The following is a 20751-nucleotide window of genomic DNA, read 5'->3' on the forward strand; positions in this document are numbered from 1 at the left end:
GTAGAATATTTTCTTTCATGGTTTCTGGAAATGGAAAGCAATAGTTGGAATTAGAAGTTTGTTAAATAAATGTTGGAAGAGTTAGTTCAATTTGATGTTGGATTCTGGAGTTCCATGTAAATATAAACGATAGCTAAGTTTAAGATAAAATTTTATTAAAGTTGAAAGCGAGAATGTTACAACTTGACCAGCAGAAGAGATATAATTCAAATAATCGAGGGGAGGAACAAAGTAGTTTCTGGGGCAAGCTCCTCTCACCCTATCAACAGACCTCACGACGCCGCCAGAAAATTCTATCTCGCGTGGGTGGAAGGATATTTCTTCAGGCTTTATGGTTCCTCTCCTTAGTCACGATCGATTTGATCTCGGATGTCTTTGGTTCACAAAAAAAAGAAGGAGTTCATCCGAATAAAAATTGCAATGATCGTTGTCATAAATTTCATATTCCTATTGAAACTACCAATTTCAGTTTAATCGTTTGCTTCATTCAAATTCTTCTCAGAAACCGTAGAAAATAATTATACTTTTCCAATTTGTCTTATCTAAAGTAGAATATATATATTTAAAAAATACTTTATACCGAATAAATGTTCATAGTTTAATGATATAAGAAATGCATTGTTAACATGACTAGAACTTCTCTCTCTTCGACATTGATTTTAAAGAGTATTCTTTTCTCGGTTACCCGAAGGTACATAAAATTCTAGCAACAATAGTAGAGACGAGTAGCAAAGAAACGGTCAGTCCCGATGCTCCTCCGCAATCCTCTATCTCGTACTCCAAGGGATGCTCGGTGAAACAGCCCTCCAGGCGCCTCCTCTTAAGATCGTTCAGCGGCATTTTATGGCAAGGCGCGCTTTCTGTGCCATTTGTATACTCGAGCGGGGATATGTTCACGGGTGTTACTTCTAATCTCTTGTAACAAGTTGGGTACATCGCGTCCACGACGACGAGCAATAAATTAGTGTGCGGCACCTGTAATCCGATTACGATCGTGTCAAAATTTTCGTTAATTAAATTACAAATAAAGAGATGGTGGTAAAAGACGTTAACCCTTCGCGCGTAGAACGGCCTCGAACAATAATCCGGATGATCGGTGATCCCCATACCAGCGATCGTGTTGTTCATCATGTACAAAATTCTCTTCTGATCGCAAGGATAATGGTAGAGATAGAGTCGGGGCGGGGGAGGAGGATCCGGGGCGTCCTCGTCGAAGTGAACTTTGGCGTGGGTGGCTGGCAAATTCAAGAACTGGGTCGTGAACCACGTCAGACGCAGCAGAAACCAGACCAACAGCTTCCAGACGTACATCAACGGGTCGGTCAGTACGTTCGCCGCATCCTCGATACGCTGTGAAACAATTTTTATTCTCGAGATAACGTTTTTCTGCTCGCGAAAACTTTCTCATTTTGTTTATGGAACGTTTCGCGCGAACTTCGATCTATCTTTCGGACAGATAAAACTTTTTCCCATGGTAGAAACTTTCCGCGAATTAGAAACCACGCTTGGAGCGATGCACGGGCGATGCAACTTTGAAGAACTTTAAAATTATTTCTTTCGCTTTTATTTGCGGTTTAAGAAGTATAACTTGTACGAAGAGCTTTCGTACTATGATTCGTACAGCGGCTGAAACATTCGAGCCAATGGACGGAAATAAATACTTACAAGTTCTTCGCACCAAGCTTGATAATCATAGATCTCGACCGGGTTATAGAGACCCTGGCCAACCATAGAATTCATTACTGCCCCCTCCTGTGTCCCCATGAATTGGCCGGTATCGTTGTGTGCGTCTGATATCACCACGTAGCCGTTTTGATCGAGCAAGTAGCAATCTATCCATAAGTGGGCGCAGTTCATGGTCGAGTTGCCCTCTTTTGATGTTAACTCAATGAATCTGTTATAGAGATCCGTCATAGGCATTTGAAAACCAATCACTGCTGCTGGAGCTTTTTTGCCACCGTCTTTTGGGAATATTCCAATCGACACAGTTACTATGGCATCGGAGCCTGCTTCCCATGGAACTGAAATTTTATATTCATCGAATACCTTTTCTTATTTTCATTGAATTTTTAACTTTGCAATCAAAATACCTGATAGAGAGATGCTATTAGGATCCTGGATATTCTGGAAAATGGCACCTTTGTACCAAGGCTCGTTGACGGCCCTCCTATGGAGATCACCGAATACAATTCCATCGTCGTCAACGGGCAACTTATTCGTATCCAAATTGTGCCACCTAGTCAAACCGCTCTGAGTGGCGACGAATCTCAGGAATATTCCATAAAGTTCGGCCAGGTATCGTGCACCTGGATCATCCAATACGAAGTTGTCGTCGAAGCTGGCGTTCGTAGCTTTCGCGTCGAAAACCAACAGTTGCATCAGTTCTTTGTTGCAATAATAGTCCTCGTGAGATAAGGTCTGCCTTCCACAGTTCGGCACGTAATCGGTTTCATTTTCTGTTATGGAGTAGGCCTCGTATTGCTCCGACCAACGCCAGCCAGGTTTGTTTAACAGATCTAAGAAGTATCTTAATTCTTCCTCAGGATTGTCGAATTCGTGTCCCTCCAGATAGTGGAAACGACAGTAGACCCAACCGGGGTGAACTCGCCAGTTGTTGCCCAGGAAGAATTCGGAGATGTTCACGTTCATGTTCTGGTTCCTACGAATTTCATCCCCTACCTGAACAAAGGAGGCATTCATCTGTAAACTCGCTTAAGTTTGCTTCTCTGATTCTACTCTAACAATATCTGAAACATAAACCAGTGGTCGCCTCTAAACTCAATTGGTCGTAAAGAATTTCACGCCTTTGATCTTCGTTTAAGAAGCTATAGCAACCCTCGGTGTTTACCACCTGAAGTTGCTTTACGTTCCAAAGTTTATGCACTCCACAATCTCGAGAACGCAGCCAACTCTCGGGATTACCACCTAACTGAGAAATTCTAGGACCCTCTATAAACTGCTGGCAATGCGATGTGTACACCCGATACTTCCAGTAGGATTTACCTTGATCCAAGTTGTGCCATAGTTTGGTATAGCGACCGCAAGACCGAAAGGCGTTCCAGGCAGAGGGGCGTAGAAGTAGTCACGTTTTTCCAGAGTCACACGACGGTTGTCATCGTAATGCAATTTCACCGGTACCCCTTTCATGCTGCCCCTCTTGTGGTCCACCAGCGCGGCACGGAGTTCCAACACCTCTACCCCGGGGTTTCTGCGCTCAATTTTAATAAAAGCTCATTTTAGAAGGAATGTTCTTTAGGTGTTCATCTCCGATTATATTGATATACGAATTTTTCATATTTAGGGGATGAAACGACCTCTTAAAATTTCAGCTACAACAGGCTGTCTTTCCTTGTTAGATGTGGTTCAATATCGTCACATGGTTCATAGATTTATTGCAGTTTGGATTTCTTTTAAGGAGTTAAAGTTCTCCTAGGATTCTAAGTAAACTACCTTGGTCCACCACCATCGTTCAGGATCTCCACCTCCGTCAGGTCGATGCTATTGTAATTCAGCTTCAATCTACCCCTGTAGACGGGCCTCAGGTCCGGATGCAATATCACGTATCCGTTGTTGGACACGATAAAGGCGTATCCATTCACGCCGAGTTTGTACGGCAACGTGAGCTTTCGTATGTCATCAATTGGCACATCCGTGCCAGCCACGCCTAGTAAATTCGCTATCCTTGTCCGGTTGTTGCGATTCCCCTTACGATCGAACACGGGTGTGCTAACCGAGGTGAGAAGCCTATACTCCTGCCAGGCTGTCGTGTTCAACGTAGATGGATCCTGTCGAACGTCCTCGTCCTTGTGGAGCTGTTAAACGACGAGATAAAATTATTTCAAAGGTACACGGTATCATCTCTTACGTCTCTCCTCATCTACCTAGACTAGCGTTAAAAACATACTTGCACGAAAACAGGATAATTTGGGGATATTAAAAGATTCAAGGGGAACCACTGTGCAGTCTCGTTTGCCATTTGCATCGAATGGATATCAAATGATAAAACAAAGGGTATCGGGTTCTAATGCTTCATCGTGAATCCCAGGATGATCTAAGTCTGTTTATAAAAAATAAAAATATGTATATATATGCGTGGAGCATGCAGTCAATTGTATAAACACATGTTTAGGGTAAGAAAAGAAATTGTCCAATCGCAGGGATCGCCTAGATTTGTCTACTAGGTGAAAATATTACTTTCTAAAGGCAGCTAAATGCCAGAGGAAAGAACACATTGGGAACGACAAGACAGATCTGAAGCTACAGGGTGATTGTTGCTTGCTTTGAACCTGCTGTATGTAGATTTCGTCCTCATTTACTCGCACTCCAAGACGTTTCCCTTTCAGATGCTTTTGAAGCCTGGATCGTTGCTCCTGGTGCTTCATCACAAGCCACAGCCAAGTGGCGAGTGCTGGATTCTAATGGAACGTGAATTAGAATATTTTCTGTGTATGCCTTGCAATACCTCAAACGTATGAAAGTTTTCTTTTCACTAGTGTACCTAACACTATCCACTGATAATCGGCATGGTTTTTGTTTACAGATTTACTCGAATAAATTTGTTACCATTCTCTTACCGTAATATCGGTATAAGCGTGGGTCCAAACGACAGGGTGAACGTCGTCCTGGAGAACCATAGGACGCGCTACTACTGGAATATATTTTAACACCTGTTCCCGAATTTCCTCTTGAGTATGTACGTGGGTATAGTAACCACGGTTCAGGCAGGCCATCCATTGAATTTCCCGCACTTTAGTCACTTCTTTTCCCAATAGATAAGTGAACACTCTTACGGGTATGTGTGTGTCGTTGTCCTTCCAGTTCCATGTTCTGAAAACCTGTAAAAATGAATTGAATTTATCTCTGCCAGTATACAAATCAATAAGTTACAACTATACAAAGAGCATGCAATGATATATGGTAGGTACTGGTTGTATTTGTTAGTCATAGAAGCAATTTCATATGTAACAGGGGCCACGGTACCGCGGTTAATCGCGATGCAACCGTATCGCGCCGGTATTATCGTCAATGATGCATTTTCTAAGCGCTTGGAAAGCGATAAGGAGGTGCAAGCGAAGAGAAAGAAGGAGGAAGAGAGAGAGAGTGAAGCGAAGGAGGTGGAAATACTAGAGAGATAAAGAAGAAAAAGGAAAGACACGAAGAGAGAGAAAAAGTAGGAGAGAAAAAGAGAAAGACGAAAGGAGAGAGGGAGAAATAGAGAGACAAAGACAGCTATGATCCTCGCCGGTTCGAGTCGGATCTCATAAAACTGAAGAGCTACTCTCGTCGAGGATAGAGCTGGAAACACGACCTTTTTCCGCGGGGGAAAACTCGCGGGGGAGAATCACTTGATTTCTACCCTATTATCGCAAAAGGTGCAAGTATACACACCTTGAAAAAGTTCCTCGAAAGTCGACAACTTTTTATCCTAGCGATTGAATAACTTTGAATATCTTCAAACCATTTTTAAATAAAACAAACTAATATCTGTAGGAAATTATCTCGTTCGACAATGTGGTATCATTATCTACTTAAGTATAATTAACTCGTTAAACATAATTATATCTGGTTTCATTAGAAATGAGCGAGGAAAACGTTAAGCGATTTCATTAGAAGATTAAAAGCTGATTATTCGAATTAGTACGTTCCGAGGATAATGTAATTTGATTAAAAACGAAATCCTCGTTTTCACCTCGGTTAGATTTCCAGGAACACCATCTGTTACGAGCATGATTAATTGATTACACGGTGTGTCCGCGTCGCACCCTCGCGTTTCTCTATAAATTTTCAGAAGACCGAACGCCCTGTTGAACGCTTCGGTCAGATTGGCAAGACCCTCCGTTTTAACGTCCATTAACGATTTCTTAAACGTGTCCACATTTTCCGGAGTGGCCTGGATCAACATATCCTTGAAGCAGGGCACCATGTCGTACGTCTCGTTTGTGTAACTTAAAACCGTAACGAAATCATTGTTCGATAGGGTGTCCAGAATGGCGTTCACTGTTGTTCTGGCTGAAAATGATAATAATGGAATTGTTAAAAGTTTGTCATTTCGAACATTGAAATATGAATATTTATCTACCAATAGTTTTTCCCATGCCAGTCATGCTACCACTGGTGTCCATCAAGATCACCATATCCTTGCTACAAGTTGCTGCTTCTATAAACCAGCTGCGTACTCTGCAATCATAAATGTCAGCCCCTTCTTCACCCTCTCCATCGTCATCATCATCTTCTTCCTCCTCCTCTGCGTCCTCATTGTTCTCCGTAGGGTTTGTCCTCCACTGCATGGCAGGATACTGTCTCAACATTCCTGTGACGGAGCCGAAATACTGCCAGGATAACGCTGGGTCTGACTCGTAGTTCTGCCGGAAGATGTTGTCGAGAATCTCGGTCTTCTTGATGTCCTCGGCTACGGCGGGTGATAGGTCGTACACGTTCGTTGGTATGTGCACGGAGGAGAAGCTTGTGTTCACTGGTATGTTGTAGAAATGTGAGTCCGGCGTCAGTTCCATTTCTCTGCAAACGGTTTCAACGGTCAAGTCCTTATTAAAGTAAGAAACTAATGAAAAGACGAACTTTATAGCGTTTCAATCGTTACTAGTTCCTTCAAATTCTAGACTAGATATTTGGACCGGTATGGAATGCTATACCCAATTCGTAAGTCGATCGTTCGCCCAGGAATCGATACCCGAGACGTTCTCAGCCTAATTCCACTTGATACCACCGATGGGAATATTCAATCATGAGCTACGTTTGCATTCATTCAATCAACGTTTATCCATAATTATACTACGGTAATAATAGAATGAATATCTTCAACTTAAACCTGTAAACATCAACATTTTTCTCCATGTTCTCCGGAAGTTTCGGTGAACTCTGGTTGATCACAGGACTGTATTTTCCAGATACGTAGGTGATGTTGCCATTCTCATCGTCCTCCCAGCTTTCCGCTTGTTCCTCGGCCAACATACGGATGCAGGTCACCGCGTCCATCTTCCTTCTGAGCATCCTGCCGACGTTCTCGCTGATTATGCTTACCAATTCCTCCCCGGACTTATCCTCCACTCGCGTGTTCATCGCTTTGTATTTCTGCAATTTATGCGGGATTACAGTTATGCCTCTTTTTTTTTATACTTTTGACCTGGATTTCTGTCTCGGTTTTACGCTACAAAGGCCGTGTTACTAATTTCTCGCTCCGAAACCGTTGTTTCTTTTCATACAAGCCCGCCTCGCGTATTCCTATCGCGTTACTTCTCAAGTAATGAACAGAGAACCAGCGAGCGTCATTGTAATCTCAAACTGAAGTCCTTCGATGTATGAAAAAATAGTAACGAGTATCGTAGAAATCAGCATTTTGAGTAAACAATGAATGTCAGCTGTCCCTCGTCCCTACAATAGTTCAGCTTCCACCTGGTTGATCGACGCAACAGCTGCACTTTCGCATGGTAATAATCTATTCTCGTTACAAAAACGGAACTAATTACTAGACATGGTGTATAAGCTTTGGAGGAAGGAACAATGTTTTCCTTGAAGCTTTTCTATTCACTGATTTTCAGCGCAATCTTGTGAAATACGTACGCCCTCCATAATATGATCACGGTGTTCTATTTGAGACGTTTAATGGGAGTGATGGCCTTTGCAGGGGTGGGCAAATAGCGGCCTGCCAAGACAGTCAGAAAAATCCGCCTTGAACCGAAGATTCGTCTCGTATTTAAATAAATTGAATAAAACTGCCACTATTTGTGGCCCCTGAGCCAAAACAACTGTCCACCCCTGGCCTATTGTATTACAAATGTTGGCTTGCTTCTATTAATATCGTCACCCACGAGGGATGCGGTCGCGCTGCAACGTGATTCCTTTACCGTGGATTCACCTAAAAGCTATAGTATTTTATCTTACACAGTATATTTCTTATGCATCAAAACAATACATTGAATAGTAAAATCATTTCAGTATGCAATGTGATTTTGAATAACATATTGAAAGAACCTGGTATTATCTTGACAGCTCAAGGATACGTGTCTAATGTCACACCACTCTTATCAGTTTCAATAAGAATGAATATTTATAAGTACCTACGTTATTTAAAAAAAAAAAGTGGTCAACAAGTAAATTATGTATCTTAATATGTCGCTGGCGGCATCTGTACGTAAAAGCTGTACCTTCATACTCAACTAGACTCTTCTTATGCAGATCACACGCTATTTCAATTTGCATAATACTATTTTGATTAATCTTTTATAGTCTTGAGAGTGCAATTACATTAATAACATAGGCCTTCATCAATTATATTATCTCCTGGCAAAAAAAGATAAATGAAGTTATTATCATAAGAGCGACATTAATTTATCATAGATCGATATAATCATAACATTGTGGATAGTTTATCTCTTCACTTTCTTCCTTCTCCTAAGACTTTTTGTACAAGAGTTCGGTTATTCATTAATTTTCTCATTCTTTTTAAAATAATGCTTCTTTTATCGATCCTCTCTTTCTTTCCCCACTTTTCCAGCTTTTATCTCTGTTAAGTGACAGTAATTACGTACGAAGACGTAAAGATAGATGGATAAAGATAGAGGGAGAGAGAAGAATTTGTATGAATGAAAACTGAGCTCACGTTTAATAATTCTTCGGGTCGTGCCACCTTTTCTGCGAGTTCCCATAATTCGGCACCTAACGTCTCTGCCCATCGCGTTACCCTGCGAAATGAATCAAGAAATATTAACAATTAACAGTAAAAAACAAATCATAAGAATGTAGATTTAAATTTTTGAATTACCTATCGAAACGAAAAATTGCGATTGTAATCGATTATCGAAAAACGGATTTATAACAACCTACGCCATTTTGAAAAGTAGCACGATTGTATACGTTAGTCGGTGCATACGTTTTCCGTACGTAAATAGACAATACACCATTAATTTTTATAATCCAATCTTTAATTTAATCTTGTTATCCAAAAAGTAACACCAGGTTAAGACGAAGAATCTTAAATATTAACTTTACTTACGTGTACGAGTCTTTGGAGATGCATCCAGCGCAGAGGATGCAAGCGAAGAAAACGATCGAACATTTATCGATTCTCGGTCGCATCGTTCACGATCGAGATTTACCCCGTCTAACCCCAAAATGATCGTCCTGGATTCCTCTGCATCATTTCACTCTCTTTTTTCACAGTGAAAATTCAAACTGCCACAGTTCGTGTTACTCCAACTTTGAAGCTTTCTCGAAGCTCGAGAGGCCGGTGAGATGTTACGATTATTTTTGGTACACGAACGGCGCGCCGTCTCATAAACCGACGAACCACGTAACTCGGTCTTTCGACGTGTTGTTTCTTTCACGTGGAGCCGTGTAGTATTTATAAAATACTAGCCCTCGGTTAAAACACAGATACTTTTTTAGATCATTTCTTCCTCATATAGTACTCGCGTATATGGAACAACCATGGGCGATCTTTTTTATCGACGATTATCTTCGATACTTTTCAGATTGCTCTCGATAATCGATTATCGTAAATTGAACATTTTTATCGACTGTTTAGGTACATTTTGAGTACTAGTGTGCAACTAGTATACGTTTTTATTGTCATAATTATGACAGTTTGTGGAGGAATTCTTTATAAACTGGAAAGTATAATAGGTGGCAACATTTAAAGGGGCGCAACACGGTTTTTCGAAGAGGATGCGTTAATCGAATAAAACGCATTATTCATGGTAACTGATAATACATGTAAACTGCTTACGACACACGTGTACGTAGGTAACCTGAGATTCTGTGTAACAGTAGAAAAAATTTCATAGGCGTATAAGTTGCATTCTTGCGAGAATACTGTAGACAAAATATTATCAGAGTACCATTACATTTTTTATATATATTTTTCAGGTCTTAACTCTACACCACGTGTCGTGCAATGCAGCAAGATACGGACGCGGTGTCGTATGTGTAAATAGAGAAGACGAAATCTGACCGTAGCAAAAATATCTGATGCAATTTGACCATGGTTTCTTCGGCCGCTTTGTCACAATTCTGCAAAGTTGCGTAACACCAAAAACACGCACATGCGAATAGTATCAACGATAATTTAGCGGCCTGTCTATTAAAGAATGCTCGCCCGATGGTGTCCAGCGACCGGTCACTTAAGGTAGAGTCCAAACTACGTCATACATTTAACAAGTTTCGAAATACTATTTATCTGTACGTGTTTGTAATCAACAAAATTAGTACCTTGTTACACTTCGCTGATGATAGCCTTTCAACACTAGGGAAATTATAATTAATCGAGCATCAGCTCATTTCGTTCAGTCACTCAAGGTACAGCGTGTTCCATCTAACTCGCCCACCCCTAATTTTCTTTTTATTTATAAAAATACGAGAACAGGTGTAACATATTTTTATTAATTTTAACAAACGTTCAGAACAATTGAATAATATATTTTTATTTATTTAATCATCCGCAGGTGCATTTATAGTTCCTGAAAATGATTTCTACCTACAACCTGTTCCCCGAAAAAACGCTCATTTTCTCAGCCATTTTGAAATGGACCAATCAAACCTGACCTCGAGGAACGCAGCCCTAATTTCGCATCCTCCATAAATCGCCAAAAAAAAGAAACATTTCAGCGGAATGCTCGATTGCGTCGATTCACAGGCCTTGACCGTACTTCTTTCTTCTACGCAAACGATAAAATGGCGTGTAAACAAAAAAAGTTGTGGTCAGAAGGAAAGATGAATCAAAACGTTTTAGTGATTCGCAGTTCCATCACGTAAAAGGAATCTTTTTTTTATTACTTACATGTTCATCGTTTTTTCAGCACCGGAGACGATTCAACGATGGGACAACGTTCTGGGAACGCTCCGATTAGAGGAAGGTGTATAAACCCCTCATCAGGAAGCAAGGTGTCGGTCACCCATTCAAGGAATTATAAAAATCTTCCCGTTAATGAATGGAGGGAACACGTGATGCGGATCGCTTGGATTTTGCATCGATTTAGATTTCTACGGACGCGTAGGAAACCATGTGTGTTCAGTTAAAAATGATAACGTGTCAAACGATGGCGTGCATCCACTTAATTACGGTGCAATAAAAATAATTTATCTTCTTCTCCGTTGATACAATTTTCTGGAGCGCCCGGTAATTCATCGCCTGTTTTTATCAATTGATTTTCATATAGGGTTTCACGGTGCAGCCTATAAACACCTCGATAATCCTTACATAAAATCAGACGTATCGAAGGTAAAAGAAAAAACAGCATACGTCCTGCAAAATTTCTTTGGAACAACATGTGCCAGCTGAAAAGCAACTACGGGATTGGATGAATCGATATCACCTGTTTGTACAAATTATTCTTGTTTTTTACTCACCACTTTTGTCAATCTTTTATTTGATGTTTTCAATAATTTTTATTCATTATTGTAATATGATTTATTACTTTGATGTTGCATATTTTAGCGGCAATGGAAATGTGACATGAACAACAACGAGTAGTTGCAAGAAACCGAGTGCTTTCAAAAGAAAGAAAATGTAGGCAAGCTGATGTAACGGCGATCGACGGGAGGTGGTACGTGAAAAGGAGGAAACGTTGGCAATTATTATCAGAACGTGTCGAAAAAAGATGTTCGCAGGGAACAGTGCCGTAGAACACGAGGGGGAACAGCTGGTGCATAGGGATTGATATTGATTTGAAGCACGCGGAGCCGGTTGCCGGGCAGTCACGGGCCAAACGTACGTCGAACAAGAGGCCGGACTCAAATGCCTCCCGAGTGCGAGGAAATCGAGGACCGTAGTGTGCCGGAGAAGATTTCCTGCATCGACGGCAGGATTAAGGATCCTTTGCGATTCGTAACACCGGTCACACTATGCGGTGCGAACACGTTATCCTTTTTTCTATTTTTCTCTTATCTATTTTTTTTAAATTTCATCTTTGAATAATGAGTGAGCGAGGAATCGGATTCTCTGACGTTGATATAGTGTTCAGGTTGAAAATGTTGAATTAGTATTTAAAATTATTAGTAGTTGATATTGTTGAAAATAGTTGAAAGGATGCGATGTGTTCTGTTTGTACAGTTATTCCGGTTACTTTAGGACTTTCTGTCAGCGCGGTGTTCTAATTTACAAAAAGCACATTCCTTTTGTTTTTGCACGAAGAAAAGTACGTCGCCATAATTTGTACTATTTTATATATTTGATTTCTCGTTTCGTTTTCTCCACATCTTCCTGGTAAGGTTTGACATTATTGATTCCATGAGAGATGGAATACAATATATCAAATTCATTCTACGTAGACTACGAGTATTAAGAAACATTATTCTTCGTTCTAAACACCATACGTATAGAAGTAGTATGTTTATACGTGAAATTCTTATCGATTTCTTGAATACATCTTTGACCTTGATCGTGCAGATTGAAAATCTAAATTACAATTATATTTCAAAGGAATAGATATCATTAAACATGTTGTAAGAACAAAGGAAATGTGCCTTCTGTTTGCGTGTATACTGAAGCTCGATTGTTCAGGGGCGGTTTATATAGACAGTGAACAAAGGGTGGAGGAAGGGAAAGGGTAACGTACGGATTGAATTGATTTCACTTATGGTGTAGGGTTTTGACCAGACGGTCTAGGAGGTTTAGTCAGTGTCGAATCAGGTGCTATCGTGCGAGTATAGCGGCTGCTTATGGTGTCAAGGATCGAGAGGATCCAGGGAGCAACATTGATCGTGTCACGGCTGTAAACGATTTAAGTTCTCTGTACAAATTTGTGGCAAACACCTCGGTTCGTTTATTATTATTATTATTTTATTTCCTTCTATGTTAACAAATTTCGGTACATATAATTGTGGTAATGTTAATCGACAATGAAATTCATTGCATTCGAGATTTTTACTCTCCAGCCGCGGCTGTTCTTTGCTTTTAACATTCACCGCGAAAAATTGTGTTCTTCTTGGTGGGGTGTTGGGTAACATAATTCACGTGGGTGTCATGAATTGGTTTAAATTTATCAGTGCATTCAATATCATCAAAAATATGTTTTACATGTATTATTTTGAAACCTTGAAAATGATAAAATTCTGAGCAATACATAATTCAGGATTTCTTTTTCCATATCACGCTGACAATTTACATTTTTTACAAGTTGAATTAGATTAAATTAAAGGATATTAAATGTTGAAGTTATATATCTGTAACGCTGGTCGTCAAAGTGTTGATCATGAATCTCTTTCCAAAGATGAAAATCCTGAGGACAATGTTGCTACCTGTGATTCACGCTAGCTGGGCGGTAATAATAGGAAATTGTAATAAATTAATAGAGAATTGGTATTGGTCGATTGACTGCGGTGTGACGACTTTTATATACGTAATACACACACGGTGCGTGAGTTTACCGCGCTCTCCGTGCGAACCTCAGCGCCCGGGCCAACGGGGTTAATTAGTTCAAACTAGCTTCCATCTGTGCCGGTGTCTGAACGATGCGATTAAAGATTTTTACACGGCTGTCCCACCTCAATCGTTCCAATGCTTCGAATAAGTGGCGTGACTTGTCCCTCTCTTTCACTTGTTCCATTTTTTAATCGTTCTGAACCTTTAAATCACAGTATACATTCTTGCGCGTATGCTGTCATTGCCAATATACTGAAAAAGTCTCAATGAAGTAATAAAATAATTTAATAGAGTACATGAAACGATAAATTGATAACATATCGAACTATATACACACATTTCCGGTAAAATGTAACTTCAGTTTCTGGAAATGTTTGCAAGAGATAAATTTATGTGAAATATAAGATTTCATAATTGGAATACGTATTCGCATTTGTTAAATGCTTCCGATTCTCATATCTTATCGGAAATTAGATAAAGTTTCACTCAAATCGATGAGTTATTTATATATCAGCATCTATGCGAAAGTATTGGAATTCGTATCTTTTGCTGCACAATTTTGCATTTTCATTGTGATTCATTTTTGTTAACATTTTAAAATTAATTCAAGCATTTGATCTATACAACATACGATTAATATTAGTGATTGGTGGCATTGTATAGAGCTTTTCAAATTTTCAAAATTTATACCGTACCCCCTAAGGTAATGAATATTTAGTATTTTTGAAACAAGAAAAGAAGAGGGAACATTCACATTAGCGGTGTTTTTCGCGCTAAGAATATCGTTCGAATCGAATCAATATGGCTACGTCCACAGTAGTTTTTCATAATGACACATGGAGGTTAGGTTTCTGCTTTCACTGCAACGCTATTGTTGCACTCGTCTGGCTTCTGATAAACTTTGTGGCATAAAAGATGGTGCTAACAATATATCAATGTTTGTCAGTACCAAAACGATATCTTTTCTTATTTGTACAATGTTCGTCATGTAAGTTATTTTAGGGTTACATTTCTAAAAACTAACTTCAACTAGTATCTTCTATTCCTTTATTTCTTTGGTACAATACGTAACACTGCATGACACGAACGCCATAGTATCATGATTGTTGTGTGCATAAAAAATTTATTATTTACCGATTGCGATCTTTACCATATTTGAACCGGTCAAAAATCTAGGGCGGGAAATTTACCGGAAACAAACGAACACGCATGTCTACTCAAGTATGGTGTCATTGTCAAATTCAAATCGCTGTCACTAAAGGAATAATTATTTCTGATTGAAATACCAAAGTTATGATTACCGGAATACAACGTCCAATTATTACGTTAGCTTGACGAGATTAGTGGGGGGATATTGTAACAATCTGTTTTCTATGTTTCGTAATTTCCAACAGGTTTGTTGTAGATCAGTATTCCTCGAACTCTAGGGACGTTGCGACGGTATTATTATTTTTATATTAAATAATAAATTTCATTTACAATGACGAGTATTTATTTACAGGTCGTCGAACGATGGTAAACAAACTCTGGTGCCAGGAACTAAGCAGGAAATGGTTCCATAAGAAGGTTGAACCACCGCATCCACGAATCCTCACCGAACCAAGATGCCAAAAACACGTTGCCACCTGGTATCTACTTTACCGTTGGTTAATCTTTATGGCCTGGGCTTCCATCATCGTCTGTTCGATATTCGAATACGGTAGTTACAATCCTATGCCAATATACGATAAATGGCCAATTTATTTAACCAATTGGGATTTAGTATTGGGCCTGTGTCAAGCGTTCCTCGGCGGTTTTCTAGTTTCGAGAAGATGGAAGCTACAGAAATTATCCGACTTTGATCCTTCCGCGTTGATGTTAGGATTAACGGATAGGGTTTACTGGTTCCTTTACGTTGTTACTACCAACGTCGCGATTGTTGTTACGATTTCCTACTGGTGTAGCGTTTACGATCCAAAGATTCATCATTTAGATCCGTTGAACATTATGCTACACGTTTGTAACAGTATTCTAATGATCATAGACTTTTGTATTACGGGCATTCCATTTAGATTAAGGAATTTCTGGTGGTGCTTAACCATTGTATTTTTTTACGTTATTTTCTCGGTAATATATTACCTTGCAGGTGGATTAGATAAACAGGGTTATCATTATATTTATAAAATCCTTGATTGGAAGAAACCAGTACGATCTTCATTGGTATGCTTGGGTCAAGCTATTTTTATAACCATATTATATTCCATAATATGCCTTTTAGAAAAATTGAAAAATCGGTTCTACCGAAAGATTGATAAGAAATTAGAAGGAATGGAGATACAGATTCCTAATATAGAGAAACATGCTGATATTGTTTAAAAATTAGCAATGCTAGAACATTATTTATAAGATACATTTCTAAAGAAAATTGTTATTTACAATTTTTAACTACCGTTTGTATCGAGCTAAAACATAAGTAGCGCATATAAAAGAAGGAATTAGTATCCTGTTTCAGATTCGTTGAACGAAATATATCGTATTGACAATATTAATATTAATAAGATTACATAATAGCAGTAGAATTTCATGCTCGTTTATTTCTTTTATATACGCTCAGTTTGTACAACGTGTATTATGGTACAGCAAAAAAGCGCGAAAAACACCTTTAGAAATGTACGCTTACGTACGAATACGATTATTTATAATTTAAGAACAAAATAGTATTCCTCAAACTATATACAGCAGTAAAAAAGAAACTGTGAAGTTTGATATCATTAATATTACTGAAATATCATATGTAAAAATTGTATATTTTATAGCATCGAAGTTTGAAAGAAATTGCATGAGTGTTCATGCATAAGTCCCGCGTGTTATAAAAATTAGATACTAATTTTTATAATAAATGGAATAAAGATGACTAAACGTTTAAATTTAGGAAATAAATGCATATGTACCATGGCTAATAATTCATTATTCAAAGCATTAATTACATATCATGCTATTGTCACTATAATAATGTATGAAAAAATATCTTTGACACGTGAACGCATTTATAAATGTTGAAAGCATTTAATTTTATATAATTTATATTTGTCCAATTATTCTTACACTACATTATAACACGACTGTTGTTGAAACATTCCGAATTTATTTTCCACTATTATTAAGCGAGTCTTGAGTGATATAGGTAATAAAACTATCTTTTTTTTTTTTTTTCAATTGTACATTCAATTTTTATATGCATTGGCCATTATAGACACAAGGTTTCAGGAATGCTATGTACAATAGGACAATGAATAAACTTTCTGGAAAAATAGCAACAATTTATTAATAAAATAACGATTTGAAGCAAGTATGGACTGCAGTATAAATGAATGTAAGGCTAAAACAAGCCTTTTGATCACAGACCATATTAAAACTTATCCTATATTAAAAAATAACAATGATCAGTTTCCATCCACATCCAAACACATTTTCACATATTATTATTCAAGTCCCCTTAGGTTTATAGTACTTTCAGATGGTATTGAATCAAGTAGCAGTACCTGATATTCAGTCCCTGCTACGTCATCGTGATAATACATCGAAGGTAATTCCTCGGTTAGTAATAAACTTCCTTCCTCTAAATCATTCGCACCTAACACAACATCAGACGCTCCAACAACAGAATCGAACACAGCACCGTTCGCTTTCAATTTCCATACATCAGAAAACGTTAAATCAGTCCTTGCTGAACCCTGATCTTTTCGTACATGTTGATCAGATATTTGTTTACGGGTGACAACATGCGAAGAAGGTTCAGTCAATTTTAATACATTATTAAAGGGCGGTGGTTCTGGTTCAGGAAGCGAGTGATCTATTTCTGAAGCAGTACTAAGAATCACCGCGTCGTAAGGTGCTACCATTATCATTTGCTCTGTAGGTTCAGATACAGAAGGAGTAGTGTACAAAATGTAGTCCATATTACAAACAGGACTCGCGGGTATTCTTTTCGACGATTTATCACAATCTTCAACAGGGGTACCGTGTATTTTCAACATATGTGCCCTTAACGTTGCTTTCGTAGTGTACGAACGTGTACATGTCTCAACTGGACAGTGGTATAAAGTTTTAGGTTCATCTTGAGGAGGCACTAAAGTATCCTTAGTTTGATTCTCATTGTTACTTTTCACATTTTCATCGATACATTCAGCTTTCACTGTTACCGTAGACGAGTCTAGACAAGGTATATTTACGTTCAGATCTATTGACTTCCTTTTCGATTTCACAACCGGGTTTACCCTGGAACATTGCGTCTCCTTTACCTTAGTACGTTTCTGACCGTTAACCGTATCGTTTAACTTTGTCTCGACACCTTCCTTAATTTGATGCTTCTTTATATGAACGTACAGGCTACTTTTTGCAGAAAACTTAGCGTTACATATTAAACACTGAAAGTATCTTCCCTCTTTGTGTGTTAATCTATGCTCCTTCAGATGCTCGGATCTCATAAATGCTTTTCCACAGGCAGGAACGTCGCAAACGAACTTGCGCTCGTTGGTGTGCTTCTTTTGATGTCTCTTCAATTTGCTAGAAGACGAGAAAGCCCACTGGCAGCCTTGAAATGTACAAAGGTAAGGCTTGCAGCCGGTGTGCGAACGCAGGTGTGCTTTCAGTCTACAAGGTTTATCAAACACCTTACCGCAGCCTGGCCACGAACACTTTACATCTATTTCCTTATAACTATGGCATCTTTGATGCGACGTCAATGCATTGCTACTGTAGTATCTCTTTCCGCATCCCTCGTGCTTGCAAACATACGGGGCATGACTTTGGTCATGAGACTTCATATGTAACTCGAGGGCTCTTTTCGTTTGAAACTTTTCCTGGCAGTCTGGTACTTGGCATAATATCCTATTTGGACGACTGTGCAATTTCTCGTGGCTCCATAAATTATAAATTGTAGTAAATCGACGATTACAGCCCTCTCGCTTGCAAATATAGTCTTTGCGCTTTAAATGCGTCTCTTTATGCCGCTTAAGTTTGAACTCCGAATAAAATGCCCAAGTACATCCTTCAAAGTCGCACTGAAAGAAAAATAAAGATTAATATTTTTGCAAGATTACAGTATAATTACAGAATATTATATAAACGGTGAGTACCTTAAAAGGTCTCACACCATAATGTGCTAGTAGGTGACCTTTCAAAGCATAAAGTTTACTAAATTGCCTCTTACAATCATCCCGTGGACAGAGCCACACTTTTCCCTGTTCGTTAACCGATACTGGTTGTAAATTATCATCCGTAATACCTAACTCTTCTAACGCATTAGATATCACCATTTCGTGCTGATTGCTGGGATTCTCTACGTTATGTTCCATCGTACCGTTCCATGCGGTCGAAGTTTCTAACTTTGGCAATTTTGGAAAGTTTCCTGTAGCTTCTATCAACTCAGAGGTTTTTCCTTGGTATATCTGTTCCTCTGTACCGGTGTTTATGACAATCTGCGTCATATTTGAAATTTTATCCGTCGATATAGCTACAACAGCCATTACACCGTCCTTAGTATCTATAACATCTTCTCCCGACATTGTAATCTCATTCTCTAACTTCTTCTCTCCGTTTTCAGACATTTTCTTTCGCTTTTTGATAATTCTTGGCTCTAACTTTGCTTTACTTTTTGTTTTTAACTGTTCAATTATAGCATTTTCAGAGGGATCTGAAACTAATTTCGCATTTCCTAATCCCTCCTCTTCTGGTTCTGTATTAAAATCCTCTGCATAAAGAGTAGCAGCGCTTTCTGATAAATCGCTACTCTTTTGGAGCTGCATATCTTCCTCTTTGTTCAAACTGTTAATATCATGCAAATCATCAACAAGAACTGGAGATTTAGCATGCGATTCTTGATTTTCTACAACAATAGATTTCTTTATTAAAGAAGATTGCTCTGTTTCCGGACAAATTCCTTCAGCATCCCCATTAGGGATACTTAAAGTAGGTTGAGCACTGGTCGACGGTAAAATTTCACCGGCAACCATCATATCGTCCGGAGACAAAGCTAATGGATCTAAATGATCCAGTTGGAACTCCGGCAGCATGAAACCATCTTTCTCGCAGGCATCGAGCAGTTTCTCGTGCTGAAGCTCCTGAAGTAAGGGATCATAACCTAAACTTAGTTTCTTGTCGGACAGATCTATGTCGATCGACAGTCCGTCAGGGTCCTTTTCCAGAAAAGCGTGCTGGAGTTCCTCGCCCAGGTACCGGTCGACGCCCTCCTCGACCCCGGATTTGATCGCGTCGAGATCCATGCTCGACACGGATTCCGTTCGCGTTTTTAACCATTTCTCGATGTCGGCTACAGTCTCGACATCGGCAGTTTTACCGATCGCTTCAACGTTCGGTTCGTTTGAAACAACGTTTGTCACTTGTTTATCCCTGATCCACACTTTCTCAGTCGTTTCTACGATTTCGTCGTTGATTTTTCCTTTGTGTTTTTCTTTTTTATTTGTTGCCTTCCTTTCCTCGTCATCCGGCGAAGCGGGCAACAGGCCCGACTGACTGTAACCTGCCGAACCGCCTACGACTCCGACTTCTCCGTGCGTCCAACCTCGAACCGAACACAAACCTCGTCGATTACGAAATATTCGCGGGATTTGTTTTGACTTGCAAGCGGAGGGAGTTCCTTTACGAGACATTTGACTGCCCCGTAGCCAGGCCTGTAGGGGTCCACACCGAGCAACAACGCCGCCATCAGTGACTACAGATCCAAAAAAGACTTTAAAATGCCTTTGTTCTCGAGAAGTCACGATTTTAGGGGTCTCAAACACCCCCACAGGTGAAGTTAGATATGGATGTATGTACAGAGCACAGTCGGTGTGACAGTTGTCTTACTTGTTCCCCTTTTACCACGCATTGCACAGAGAACTGAAAAGATACAATTTCGACACCCTTTGATTCTATTTTCTTTGAAATCAGTCCAATTAACATAAGGCCAGAATATTATTAAAATAATTCCTTGACAAACTTGTGTTCATAAACTTGTATTTTAAAAAGACCGTCAACAAGGTTTTAATTTCAATCTTAGCGCCATCTGTACGAGAACGGCTGAAACTACTTGACAAGTTACCGACTCCAGGATAAGGGAACACTAGCGCCACCTATTAACAGATGGCGGAAACTACTCGACGAGTAGTTTCCGACTTTCTCTTATAGATGGCGCGACGGGCTCCGTGGGGTCCTTGATACCCCGTAGAATATCATGACGGTATGCAGAGAGTCACCGGTGCTTTGGGGTCCCTGGCACCCCAGACGATAACTGGGCGGTATATAGAAATACTAGGGGTCCCTGACACCCCTTATGATATCACCTACATGAAGCTAGCCGGAAGGAATAATAAAATATGATTATTTTTAATTTTTCT

General features: G+C 39.3%; 3 protein-coding genes across 18 annotated transcripts; 1 reads left to right on the plus strand and 2 right to left on the minus strand.

Moving 5' to 3' along the window:
- Positions 1 to 148: 148 nt before the first annotated feature.
- Ca-Ma2d (Ca[2+] channel Muscle-specific alpha2/delta subunit) lies at positions 149 to 9152 on the minus strand. 2 transcript variants are annotated; one of them, XM_034336898.2, is made up of 13 exons: positions 9011 to 9152; positions 8618 to 8699; positions 6827 to 7089; positions 6080 to 6516; positions 5690 to 6009; positions 4575 to 4835; positions 4287 to 4415; positions 3451 to 3812; positions 3004 to 3208; positions 2091 to 2679; positions 1666 to 2021; positions 1054 to 1350; positions 682 to 975 (listed from the first exon to the last, which is right to left on the minus strand). In XM_034336898.2, exons 1-13 carry the CDS (start codon positions 9091 to 9093, stop codon positions 682 to 684), a joined length of 3678 nt encoding a protein of 1225 aa, XP_034192789.2. In that variant the 5' UTR covers positions 9094 to 9152. The 2 variants fall into 2 exon arrangements, with proteins under 2 accessions (XP_034192791.2, XP_034192789.2); XM_034336900.2 differs by lacking the exon at positions 4287 to 4415 and having other exon boundaries at positions 149 to 975.
- LOC117610030 (protein rolling stone) lies at positions 9108 to 16389 on the plus strand. 15 transcript variants are annotated; one of them, XM_034336932.2, is made up of 6 exons: positions 9498 to 9713; positions 9883 to 10141; positions 10458 to 11329; positions 11450 to 11558; positions 11613 to 11861; positions 14877 to 16389. In XM_034336932.2, exons 5-6 carry the CDS (start codon positions 11750 to 11752, stop codon positions 15728 to 15730), a joined length of 966 nt encoding a protein of 321 aa, XP_034192823.1. In that variant the 5' UTR covers positions 9498 to 9713; positions 9883 to 10141; positions 10458 to 11329; positions 11450 to 11558; positions 11613 to 11749; the 3' UTR covers positions 15731 to 16389. The 15 variants fall into 15 exon arrangements, with proteins under 15 accessions (XP_034192821.1, XP_034192823.1, XP_034192815.1 ...); XM_034336924.2 differs by having other exon boundaries at positions 10458 to 11075; positions 11172 to 11329; positions 11450 to 11861; XM_034336928.2 differs by having other exon boundaries at positions 10458 to 11017; positions 11172 to 11329; positions 11450 to 11861.
- Positions 16390 to 16525: 136 nt separating this feature from the next.
- Positions 16526 to 20330, minus strand: LOC117610025 (uncharacterized). Its single transcript, XM_034336902.2, has 2 exons — positions 18493 to 20330; positions 16526 to 18417 (listed from the first exon to the last, which is right to left on the minus strand). Exons 1-2 carry the CDS (start codon positions 20023 to 20025, stop codon positions 16837 to 16839), a joined length of 3114 nt encoding a protein of 1037 aa, XP_034192793.1. The 5' UTR covers positions 20026 to 20330; the 3' UTR covers positions 16526 to 16836.
- Positions 20331 to 20751: the final 421 nt, after the last annotated feature.

The sequence above is a fragment of the Osmia lignaria genome, chromosome 12, assembly GCF_051020975.1.
Source record: "Osmia lignaria lignaria isolate PbOS001 chromosome 12, iyOsmLign1, whole genome shotgun sequence".
NCBI classification, from domain to species: Eukaryota; Metazoa; Arthropoda; class Insecta; order Hymenoptera; family Megachilidae; genus Osmia; species Osmia lignaria.